General features: G+C 39.5%; 1 protein-coding gene across 1 annotated transcript in view; it reads left to right on the forward strand.

Annotated features, from left to right (window-relative positions):
- MAOB (monoamine oxidase B) overlaps positions 1 to 13,402 on the forward strand; it is a 55,320-nt gene that overhangs the window by 21,693 nt on the left and 20,225 nt on the right. The window contains exons 4-5 of the mRNA XM_083847093.1: positions 11,502 to 11,606; positions 12,680 to 12,771. Coding sequence (XP_083703219.1) covers positions 11,502 to 11,606; positions 12,680 to 12,771 — 197 coding nt within the window. The remainder of the gene's footprint in view (positions 1 to 11,501; positions 11,607 to 12,679; positions 12,772 to 13,402) is intronic.

A 13,402-nucleotide genomic window follows, 5' to 3' on the forward strand; every position in this document is an offset into this window, starting at 1 on the left:
ATGATGACTGCCAAAAATTACTCCTGGTGTGGTAGAACTGATGGGTGTATCCTCACTGTTTTTTTTAAGTGTGCCTCTGGTATCATCCTCAAAGACAGTTTTTCTGCTTGTTCATACTATTTAGCCTTCAGAGTCTCCTCAGTGGCAGCAGGAGTTTGTGCCATGAAGGGGAAATTTATGATAGAAGGCAACTGACGTGACCAGTTTGGATGACCATCTCTTAGGACAGCCTTGCTGTCCTAGCATGGGAGCTTTCCAAAATACTACCAGAAGTCAGAGAATCACAGAATCACCTGAGCTGGAAAGGACCCACAAGGATCATTGAATCCGAGGATCATTGGCTCCACACAGGACCACACAAAAATCAAACCCTGTCTGAGAGCATTGTCCAAACACTTCTTGAATTACGGTAGGCTTGGTGCTGTGATCACTTCCCTGGGAAGCCTGTCCAAGTGCCAGACCACCTTCTTGGTGAAGAACCTTTTCCTAGCACACAGCCTGACCCTCCCCTGTCGTAGCTCCATGCCATTAAGTCACTGAAGCATACTTGGTACTGCCAACTCTGGAGCTGACTTTTGGGCCTCATTTATTGTCAGCAGCCAGCACAAGTGTGGCTGCTAGTTTTGTAATCCAGACCCCATTTCCTTTCTGGGTCTCTAGGAAGTAGGTTTTTAGGAGGGATACTGGTATTAGTATGCTGGTTGAAATGATCTTTTGTTTTCCAACAGGCTTTTAGAGTGAGGAAAACAGAGAATGGCACAAAAGTAGAAGTTTGGGCTCTTGCCAAGGATAATCTGTCTTTCCCTTGACCACAAGTGTCTTATTACATGAATTGCCAGAGGTAGGTCAGGTTGTGTGTAGCCTTTTGCCATCACCTGTGGACATCTTTTAGCCTAGGGCTGGGAGTTCTGGTGTGAGTCAAGGCTCTCAGCCTTCCTCTCTACCCAGCACTGACAGAACTTGCTGGCATTGAGGGATATATCCAGGCTGGCAGAGAAGGATATGCCTTGGCTTTTTCTGTGTGTTGGGCAGAAAAAGGGCTTTGCACTGCGGCACTAAGGCTTATCCCCAGCTGAGGACTGAGTCAGCAGTGTCCTTCCAGGCCTTAGGACTCAAGTCAAGGGAACCTATGCAGCAGTACAAATTCTGTCTGGAAATCCAGAGTTGAGAGAAGACGCTGCTCCAGGAGGCATTTAAGCCATCCAAGCCTGGGATGTGGGATGCTTGTCACTTTGACTGATGCCTTCATCTGTGAGCTATAGCTGCAAGCAATTTCTGGAGGATGTATGAGAAGGGCCTGGACTCACTCGGACACTCAAGTGCCTGTGCTGAGACCTGCAGGTAGATGCTGGTAGGACATGGGTGATGTCCTTAGGTATAACAGGGCGATGGGGCATCTGTGATAATTTGGTACAGGCAAGTAGCTTGGCAGAGGCCTGGCAGGTATGTGTGAGATTGGCACCATGGCTTACACAGACCCAAGAAAACAGCTGCCCTGGAGTGGATCCTTTGAGGTTCCCAGTCCAGCTTGGGCTTGGAGCTAGGTCTACCTCGCAATTAGGTCAGGTTTCTTGAAACCATGCCCAGTCAAGTACTCAAAATCTCCAAGGAGAGACATCTCACCTCTTGGTGGTTGCTGCTTGTGGGAGAGCTCCTGAAGGGAGGCAAGGGAAAAGTGGTCAGAAAGAGAAGTGTGTGCCAGGACTCCCTGGTAGCCAAGAAGGAGTGAAAGAGGACATACTACACAGTCAGTAGCTACTCATTTGAATCTCCTAATTTCATTCATTTTTAAATTATTTCCTTTCTGCTACTGTGTTTACACAACTGTGGGGAAAGTATTATAATAAAGAATTACAGTTAAAGAATTAGAAGATGAACACTATACAGTAAATATATGCATCATTGTGTGGCCAAATGAGTGTAATAACCTTCAAACTTCTGCATTTCATATAACTGTAATCCATTCCTTGCAGGTCTCTCACTTTCAGCCATGTGGCCTGCCCTTGCTTTCCCTGCAGATGGACAGTACTCTTGTGTGCTCCCTGAAATCCAAGCAGTACTCTTAAGTCATACCTTATAAAACAGATTCCAAAATATACAAAGGTCTGTCACTCTGGCATGAATTTGAATTCACCTGCTGACCCAAGCTTTATGACTATGGTCAAATTTAATTAAATTCTGGACCAAAAAATTCTCTTTGAATCCAAAAAGGCAATGAAACCTAAAGGTATTCATTCTTCTCTAACTACACTATCAGGCAACACAGTGCATCTTGTAAAATCAGCTGCTGTTTTTACATATACCCCAAGGCAAAATCAAGCCTTTCATAGTTAATTAAATTCATTTTAGAGGCTTTTTAATACAAGTAATATATGCAGCTTCTTTGTACTACAAAATGAAAAGAGTGCATTTTGTTGATCTCTGGGAGGGTCTCTGCTAATTAGGCTTTACCAACTTGATTAGGTTGTGTATTTTCTTCCCCTTTAATCCTTTTTAATGCCAGATTCTATTGCTAGAATATTTTTGGCCTTGCTTATATTGTGTTTGATATCTTCACAGAAACTCAAAATTATATTTCTTGCCCTATTTTTTTTCATTCCCTCCACTGGTTAAACGGCCTTTTTCATGGCCTTTGAAAGGAGATTAGTATGTTCTTTTCATTTGTGTAAGTGCTGGTTCATCAGACTCGGCGAGAAAATTAGGATAGCTCTGCAAGTTGTATTTGGTAGGCAAATAGCTGTCTGAACACCATTGCTATTTAATAGCATAACTGAAGGTAGGTTTGTAAATCCAGATTTAAAAAGCAAAAGCAGAAGTATCTGAGATGTCAGCATCTCCTAACAGTGCTCTCACTGAACTGGTAAGCAGATATGAAATGCTTCTTAAATCCGGTAATTTTTCCTTATCTGCCTAACTGAGGATTCAAGGTCCTACCTTAGGTAGATCTGCAGCTTTTGAGCACTGGCTTTTATTTCCCTCACCAAAATGTCTTCAAAAAACAAACCAAACTACATGCAGTCCAGGTAATTTTTACTTTTGCTATGTAAGTCTCTGGAAAGAGGTGTTAAAATATGAAAGCATATCAAATCATTGTGTAGGTTTAATTAAGAACAGATTTGGTTGGTTAATCCAAATTGCACTTCACTTTTGTGCAGTCCGAATAACCATGCAAACTTACTGCATTTTAAAGCACAGATCTTGTGTTATCAAATGTAACACAGGTTCCTTTGCAAAGTAAGGTAACTATGGAACTGGTTTGCTCTGCTACCGTAACTGTGTACAGGAACATTTGTTTGTATGACTGGTTTGCTGAATTAATCTTTTTAGAACTTGATTCCTTCATATACAGTAAGGTTGCTCTACTTTTTGTCCTGCTGTGATGCTAGCTGAGCACACTCTGTTCCCATTTTCACTGATGGAGAGCTTGCATGAAGACCTGGCAGCATAGACCAACACCATGACTCCCCTTACTGGCTACGTGAGACCAACAAAACTTGTTTCTCAAAATCTGATCATTAGTCTGTGGTAGATCCCCCACTGCCATTGATGCTCATTGTCATTTTTTTCCAGATCTATTTTTCCACCAGAACTGTCTAGGGGGTAATACCATGATCCTGTCTGGGATTTCCCCAGACAGCAGCATCATAGCTAGAAAGTGGTAGTAACATTTATTCCTCTTCATCTCTGTGTTTTCTCACTGCAGGTAGTGCTAACGGTTAGCTAGGTGGCTAGTTATTTGGACAGAGTATTGCAGGTGGAACATTCCTCATGTGATGATAATTGTTATAAGCCCTGCTAGTTGTTTCCTTAGCACCAAAAGACAGGCATGTAAATACTGTGTACGTCCAGGGAGATCTTTCAAGCCAAAATGCTGGATGAAACATTAAACATCCCCTCTCTAGTCAGCAGACAGGATCTTGGCAGAGAGTTGCAGGTACTTCATTACCACAGTTCAGTTTTCATATGAGGATGGACTTTCATCATGTGTTCCTCTGCCAGCAGCACTGGCTAGAGGTGTCTGAATGCATGTCATGCCCTCTCCAAGGTTAGCACAACCTTCATGCAAGTAATTGCAACCTAGCAACTCTGAGGAGATTGCTAAGGTGAACTCAGTCTGCTGGATATCACTGGAGATGAATATTTAGTCTTATACACACAATACTTTTAACTAGGACCACAAATCTACTCTAATGTTAGCAGGCTACATACTGATCTACAATAGATACGCAGAAGAAAAAATTTACAGCCCTCTTGGGTGTCATTCATTTTCAGCACTATTGTGTTTATTAAAATGCAGTTTGCTGTGGTCTTGTTCATGAATAAAAATGTGATAGCCCTGTTGTATTGGGATTTAATTAGCAGCAGCATCAGTGGTTGCTGTATCTAAAGTTATAGAATTTACTGAGGTTTCTTGTGTGATATCACTGATACATGTACTACAGCTAAACAACATGATGTATTTAAGCTTCAACCCTGCTTCTTTGCAAAGTATTTCTTGGTACAGTGTATAATACATAGCGTAACGGCTTAAATGGATTTTGAATAACTGCATAAAAGCTCTTTCATTTTTCTTTTGTGTATCTTAATTAGAGTGCATTCAGAGAAGGAAAAGTATGTGAGACTGAGTTACCATCAGTTTAAGCGAGGTGAAGGGTCATCATATCTTTTTTTTTTTCCGCTTTTCGCTGACAATTTGTAAGCAAGAACTTAGGGAACTGGGGGGAATCATCTGAATCATGAAGAAGCTGGGCATTTGGTGTCTTGAAAAGGAAGCCAAGTAAATTCAAAGACACTGAAATTACTACTGGGCTTTGGCACGTTCATGCGTCCTTGCTGGAATGCAGGTCTGCACTGCTTAAACTTTCATAGATATAAGCATGCAGGCATTCCTGTCACAAAACACCATGTCATTATTCACTCACTGATAGCCTCAGGATAGGATCTGAGCATTGAGTAGGCTGGGGTAGGTGAGAGTATGTGCTAGGCTCACAAGGGATGTCCTCCATGCTGTGAATGAAAGCGATCATCAGTAGGAGTATAGAAACGGCTGGTCTTGTTGGACCTGCCCTGTAAATAAAGGGACATTTTTCCCTTTTTTTGTGCCAGCCACCTGGCAGTAATTGCAACAACTTAGTTTGTAATTAGGCCTTTTTCTAATTAAAAATGGATAATATTTGTATTACAGCAGTCTAAAAGGGTCAAGATAACGTACACCGAATCTGCAAAGTGATCTCTGCCAAAGGGGACCAAAAAAAAGGGTCTCACAAGAGATGTTTATTGATCAGGAAAATTGGCTGGAAGGCTGACAGCTGTGACCTCATGACAGCATGAGGATGAAAGCAGTAAGGAAAATGAACTGGAAATAAAGTATGCATTTCTTAATTAAAACTGAATGCAAAGAAACTTCCTCAGTCTCAGCCCTCCCAGACCACAGGGTCTGTTTCCTAGGAGATAAGGAAAAGGAGCTCTGCTTCCACCTAGCTTATTTAATTCAGGCTGCTAGGAGAAAAGCTTCAATTGCATTTGATTACAAGAACTGATTTTTGTTTCCCTTGGGAAGCTGATTGAGGTCTGCAGAAATACAGAATACATGTGTATTTCATACTGAAAGAACTGGCTGACACTGCTGGGTTTCACACATCTGTAAAATTTTATGGAAGGTTTCATTTTTTAGGTAAGAAATTTTAGAACCTGGAATATCTCAGAAACACAACCAGTGAGCCTAATATTATCTCCTGTGTTAAGTACAGCATTCTCATTTTGAGAACTAGTGCTCAGTTATGTTAACTGTGGGCAGTCAGGGAGCTTGCTTCATTGTTTTCTCCAAAATAAAACTCCTCTTTTCTCCTGTTTTTATTTATTTTTGTCCACTTATCTGCTTTTGGGAGGGGAAAGAGTTGTTGGTTTTTTGAGACAAACTCTAGAAATACTCAGGAAAGGTTTCTATTGATTTTATCCACTTTGTTGGGAGGTTTAATTCAGGTGTTGAAAGCCTTGTGCAGGTCCAGTTTGAAAGAGCATTTAGAACCACAGTCCTTTGAAATATATACTTCATAAGACACTTGAGCACTTTTTGTAAAGGTGTGTCTTAAATCTGTAAATAAAAAGTCTGGTTCTAGTCAACTTTTTTCTCAGCTGATTGGATCAAAGGGTTATATTCTCTTTTAAATTCAGAGCAGAACCTCAAGTTTTCTTTCTAAAATACCTCAGTGTTATTTTTTTTTCCCATTCTGCCTTTTTTCAGATAAGACGTGTATTCGAGTTTTTCACTTATGTGGTGGCAGAGGGAAGATGGACTTTATAATACAGACGAAATACATTGTTCCCAATTAGCTCCTTTCCTTTTCAAGAGGCATATTTCAGGCCAATGTTTCTGGCTATGCTACACTTAAAATGAAATTACTTTTGATGATCAAATTTCACAAAACACACTGGCATCCAGAGCTGGTGATCCAGAATTAAATACTGAAATATATTTAGAGGTATTCTGGCACGTCTTAATATTGCAGATTTGCACCATTAGTTATCTGGATTTTCTTGCACTGCATTTATATTTTCCGATCTTTGTATCTTTTTATTTTTGTGATACCTGTCAGCATAGTAATCAGCTAAGTTTACGAATGGAACAGTTTCTCAGAGAAGGGAACTTCACCGTTCCAGTTTTCTCAGCAGGTCTGTTTACCTGTCTCAGCTGTTGGACGTCATTTGGTCCAGCTAGTTGCCACGTTTTACTGAGAATTATGATTAATCAGAGGTTGAGTCCCAAGGACACATGTTGTTAGATGTTATGGATAAAACAAAAACAAAAAGGGGGACAGTTTTCCATGGTGCAGCAGATGACAAACTGAGCGTGAGAAGGTACTGAATTCCAGCCTGATGTGACTCCTTGCTATTTCTCTTTTTCGTTCTCATGACTTTGTATCTTACTATTTCTGCGCTTTACGTGAATGACATTGGATTTTAAGCTGAGAGAACAAGGCGTGTGATGCACCCGTGCTTATGAATCAGCAGATGGCACTACATGCCTGTGAAGCTGTGTAACTGCAGATTAATATGCAGACTGACATCCCCGTGAAGTTAGAAGCTGCTTCTCCAAGGCTTAGAGAGCTTAGCTGAGGGGGTATCTGTGCTCATTCACGGGTGCAGAGATTGCATCATGTAGTCTCATTTCCTACACTGAAAGCTGGCTATGTTTATGTTTGTACCACCTCTAAAAACTGCACAGATTGTTGGCATGAGGGGCTGCAGGTCACGATGTGGAATACCGCTTGGGTACTGCCTGGGTACACAACATTTTAGGGGAGCACGAAGTGGTCTTGTGCCTGCAAAACCACACTTTCTTCTGAGATCTCAATCTGCAGTGAGATACTGATGACACTTCCTGGCAGAGCATGTCCTTTCTCCCCTAACCATTCTCTCAATCCCACTTCAAGGAGGAGGTGTGTGGGACCCTTCCTTATGACCTCCCAGGTGATGGGGCTGATATTCAAGGGGCTGCTGGTATTCAGTTACCATGCTGTGTATTTCCCCAGCCCTGTAGTAGTAACCCATTTCTTGTTATGTTATCCGTTTGCCCTGAGGCAGAGCTGATGTCTGTAGAGAATTTATTTCCATACCACTTATATTACATGGGTCTAGTGTAACTAAGCCAAACACTGGTTGACGTGATATTCTTCAAAACACATAAATGAGAAAATCTTTCAGGAATTGTAATATTTGTGACATCTTACACTGGATTCCTCATTTTCCTGTTTGTTTATTCCAGAGACAGCTGGGTTACTAGAATTTGCTCCCTATTGTTTCAGCTCCTTCAGTATGCTTTAGCCCATACTGCGGCAACAATCTCCTTAAGCAGCAAGTGACCCATGCAATAGCGGGTAGACCTCCAGCTGCCAGTGCTGGTGTTTTGCTTTTGGAAGCATTGCAAGTGGCATTATGAATCAGTTTCTAAAAACTATTTATGCCCTCTATTAAATACCACTGAGTGCGCCCTCACACACCCACCAAAAAAAAAAAAAAAGGTAAGAAATACTTCTGATCATTATGAAAGTATTGGCGTTAAAATATTTTATCAAATGATTAGATGGGATTGATGTTATTACAGCTTATATACTGCTCTGATTTGGGTATTAAAAACATTTGAAAAGTAAATGTTTTGTGCATTTCTGAACATATTTTTCATCCACATATCTTGTTTTTCTTTAGAGATTATTCAGCACCAGTAGTTTTGGAGAATGCTATTCCCAGCAATATGATAGAAATAGGCAAATTTTGCCTAAGGATCAAAAAGGTTGTTGTACCTGCAAAAGTACAAATTCATCAGTAAAGCTGAAATGTTTTGTTTTGTTGGAAATTACTCAGAAATATATGTTGTCTTTCTTTAGGGGTGTTCTTTTTGTTTCTGTATAGATCGTAGTCTTGCACTCTCAGACTGAGTTCTGCCTGGCAGCTCCTGGAGTTTTGTCTACGTAGGAAATAAGGATCAGGCCTTACATAATGTCTTAGGAGCTCTTAAATGTAACTTTCACAGGAGACTCCCTCACTTCTGTGATTATTTTTATTTTTCCAGGTTGAGATTTGTTCTTGTGCTTTATGAGACTGGTTGCCCCAGATTTCTGCACAAGAGACATACCCAACTTTTCCCTTTGAGCAGTTCAAATGCAGTGAAATAGAAGAATACTAAAACAAAGATGTGTTTTATGTGTCTCTTAGTCGTGCACTCATGAAAAAACACCACAGGGAATTCATAAGACTTGAGTTAACTCAGAGGGGATAACTCAGGTAGGATTGCCTCTGGCAGAGCAGGAAGCTCAGAACAAAATCAATAATTGGAATAACCCATTCTGATGCTGTCCTGGTTTTTGTGGGCACAGCAGTATACATGTTTCATAAATTTAAATCTGGGAAATGCTAGGTATTAAAAACCAAACCAATATACTCCTTCTTTGGAATACCTATGCAGGTTTGTATGCGTGCGAAGGGTAGCTCCAGTGCTCAGAGCAAGGCACAGCAAAACTGACTCGTGGCTGCTATGAAATCTTTATGTGCCCCAAAAAGCGAATTGGTAGTTGGTGTTGGTAATTACCAGCACGGTTCAGATTTTACTAGTTGGGATAGGAGGTTACTTAGTCTGTGACCTATTGCTCTTCTTTCAAAGTTCCTTGACAGTAGACCATGAAGGTGTGTCTCAGTTCAAATTATTTTCATTTTAAGAGATTCCATAGTAGTACCAAAAATGCCCATTTCAGGACCAAGTGAAGTATAAACTTACAGCAATTCATGATCTCCATCTATAGGCTTGACTCCAATATAATATATTTTTATACGGCTGAGCACAAGAGCTGTATAGATGCACTTTGTTCCATGTTGAATGAAAGCAAACCTTTCCTGACATTTTCTGCAGTATTTCTGAACATGTGCTGTAATGTGCATTCTAAGATTGGAAACACGAGGCTTTCAGCCTTGGTACCTCTGCCTCATGGAGTGACTGGGGATCAACTCCAACTATGACAAAACTGCTGATTGAAAACTTTCTAAATATTGACATTTTGGCATGTTGCAAACCATAATTCCCCTCAAAAGCACTGCAAAATGGAATTGTTGTTTTGCAGCTACTTTTTCACATGTTCTGCAGAGTTACTTCCTTTCTTCCTGCACTTTGCTTTCTTCCAAACTTTCATTACCTTGGTGTTTCTTATAAGAATTCCATTAAAGTCTCACGGCCTTACAAAGACTAGGTGAAAAAAAAAGTTTCTTCTTCACTTACTCTAACCTGCTCTGTTTTTTTTTTTAAACCGATTTTTAATTTGATCGTACTCTTATACTGAGGTTTTGTTTTTGGAATTTCTGCTTTTTAAGTTTCTCTCTCTTTGAATTAGAAGTCCTCGAAGTTACAAGTCAGCATTTTTCAAGGTTGTATGTATTTTTGTTATTCCATACCAAGTTTTTAGTCTCTCAAGATCCTTTTGTGCCATTTTACTGTCTCTCCTGGTGTTTGCAACAGCTGCAGATTTGAATAATGTAGTTTCTGCCCCTTCTTTCACATTATTAATTAAGTGTCTAAATCAAACCAAGCCTGACACTTCTTCATGTAAGTGGTCTTTGTATACTGATCTTCAATGAGACACAGTGTTTTTTGTTCGTTGTAACCTGGCTCTAAATATTTAATCCTGATGCAGCATTTCTTCTGAAGCCAGGGCGATCAGTTGGTGTGGCACTGTATCAATATCTATTAAAATTTAATACTTCTACCAATTGGCATTCATACTGATGCAGTGCCCCCTTAAATATGTAATTTAATATAAGTTTTGAAAAATCAACAGTGCCACACAATATGGCCTTTATTGGTCATCCATTTCATGGAGTCCAGAATGTGTTGTAAAGAAATGAGCAGCCATATAATGCTAATGTGCATTTCATTGTGACTTTTTATAACTATTATGTTGCCATACATATAGTAAGCCAAGGAAATCCCTTGTAAATAAAAGAGCTTTACAAATTAACTGTTGTCTTTTGCCCTTAATTAAACTGGACTTTCTGGACTGATAGTAGTGGCTACATTTATAAAACCTAACTATTAAATGTATAGTGATGAAATTATGCCATTCATATTGGCCAGACTGTCACTATCAGAAATGTAGGGCCAGAGGTGTGGTTGTTGAATGGGAGAGATAGTGATTATTAGTAAATACTACATTTTCTATAGGCCTGTGGATGTGTATGTTAGCTGGGAAGAGTTTGTTCCAGGAAGGTCTCTGAGCTATGATTTTAGTGTATAATAAAGCTCATCACAGCTGCTTTGGTCTGATTTTGAAAGAAAAAAAAAGTCACTAAATGAAATTACCAATTAAGTTTTTTCATGAACATTTAGGAAAATATGTAACATATCTTTCTTGTTTTCAGGAAAAAAATAGCTGTTTTTTCATCTCAGTTGAGCAATAGTGTTCTGTCTCATTTTTTCGTCTGATGTTAGTGACTCTCTTGCAGGATATTAGTATTATTGCCCAGAAGTGGCAATAATAACCCAATTTAAAACTTTCAAGATACAAGGCACTACCAGTTTTGCACATGATTGACTTAACTGTGTGTCAAGTTTAAGTTGCACGCACAGAATCCCAGAAAGGCTGAGGTGGGAAGGGAGGCCACCTACTCCATCCCCTGCTCAAGCTGGGCCACCCAGAGAAGGCTGCCCAGGACCATGTCCAGGCAGCTTTTGGAGATCTCCAAGGTTACACAACCTCCCTGGATAACCTGTGACAGTGCTCCATGACCTGCATGGCACAGAACTCCTGCCTGGTGTTCAGATGGAGCCTCCTGTGTCTCAGTGTGGGGCCCACAGACATCATCTGTCAGAAGCCATTACATGTATTGATTAAATTTATGCTTTCTTCTAGTCAGAACTTAACTATTTGGTGTGGTTTCCCACACATAGAAACTATCAGTATGATTGTATTTTATTTTTTATGAATTTGTTGTGTTTTGTTTTTTTTTTCATCTTGTAGGGTAAGTCTTATCCCTTCAAAGGTGCATTCCCTCCTCTGTGGAATCCTTTGGCCTACCTGGACTACAACAACCTGTGGAGGACCATGGATGAAATGGGAAAGGAGGTATGGCAGAAGGAATTGCAGCTGACTGTTTCAGCTCAGCTTTGTCTCCGTGTGAAGCTGATCAGTGGGGCAGAGTGAAGATGGGACTAGGATGTAGACAGGCAAAGCTGGTCTAGCTTGAACATGCCTAGCTCCTGACAAAAACAGTATTACAATGTGTACTTTGGTACACACTGGTGGTCAGAGCACATGCATAAATGGCATCCTGGCATTCTCATTCTGAAAGCCATGCTGCTAAGCCTGTCTGCAATCCTACCATCCTACCTCTTTTTTTTTTTAATTATTATTATTATTTTTATTTTTTTAATGAACATCAGGGTTTATGCTTGTGATTTTAGCATTATGCCTGGCAATTGAGTAAGCAGCATTTTAAGAGTCTTGTAGGCCTGTAAAATATGTCCTTCTCCACCCTCAAATTCAACCCAACCATTTTAGTTTGTTACCATTAGTGCATATTTTCCATTGAGCTACAAGATTTTAAAAAGAGGTGGCTGTTATTGGCACAGATGAACAAGAGAGCTATAGAACAACCCAGACCCATTCCTCAGCACTGTCCTTTATCTTTCTAGCTCTTAACTCTAAAATTATTCTCTATTCTCATATCTAAAAATACATATATGAAAAAGAACGATCCTTAAAAGCATCTTCTGTTAAGTTCACTGTACTACCTGTCAGGAATTTGCAGGCAGAGTTATCATGTAAAGCAAAGATGAGATTATGTCTGCAATGTTGCAGATACTGAGGATAAAGCAGAAGTTCTGTTTGCTGCCTCTTGTGTTACGTATTTCTCTTTCATGCAGTCATTCAGCTTCGAATGTTAGTTCTCTCCTTTTTTTTTTTCCTGAACTTTTAATTCGAACCCAAAGAGGTAACTGTTTCTTATGAAAATAACACATTCAGAATGAATTATTAAAAATTAATATTAAAACACTATATCAAAGTTATTTTGACAATAGACCTAAACAGCAGTCTGGACTTCCTCATTTTAACCTGAAATCAACCTGTTCACTTTGTTGACTTTTTCTTATGCCACTCATTCATTTGCTGATGAATCCTATTTTATGTTACCTTAGATTCCTAATGAAGCCCCGTGGAAGGCTCCACGTGCAGAAGAATGGGACAAAATGACTATGCAAGATTTCATAGATAAAATTTGCTGGACAAAGTAAGAAACTCTGTAATATGGAAGTAGATATAAAAGCTTATATTTATATGCCTTAGAACTCCAAGTAGACATTATTGCTTGGCAAACAGATATAATTACCACTAGGATACAGCTTTTTTGAAGACGTGGGATGAGAAAATATTTTTACAGTAGACCACAGCACCTATCAGCACACACAATAGTTTCTGTTACATTTCCATAACTTTTTAGACTAATACAAAGATATAAGGAAAATGGATTTTGTGGGAGAGGTTACTTCTGAATACTTGGGTAATACCTTCATCTGTTACATATTACTATGTGTTTAAGTATTCAAGGAAAAATGCTCTGGCTACAGAAGGTTTTTGAATCATATTTTTGATGGAAGAGCATACATTTATTCTGTAATGGACCAGCTGATTTTACCAAAGTACTATAACATTTGTCTTGAAATGGCAATAAATCACTAACATCCATTGTTCTATTGTTTAACTGCTGCACTATATACCACCCAGGGAAACTGAGAATGCTTCCTGTTTTTATGTATACATCAAAGCAATTTTTCTTTACTTGCCATTCAAGAGCAGTTTGATTGGTTTTCTTCACACTGAAGCAAAAAAACATGAATTCAGCCTTGCTGTAAAGCAGATTG

The sequence above is a fragment of the Anser anser genome (assembly GCF_964211835.1).
Source record: "Anser anser genome assembly, chromosome: 1".
Lineage (NCBI taxonomy): Eukaryota > Metazoa > Chordata > Aves > Anseriformes > Anatidae > Anser > Anser anser.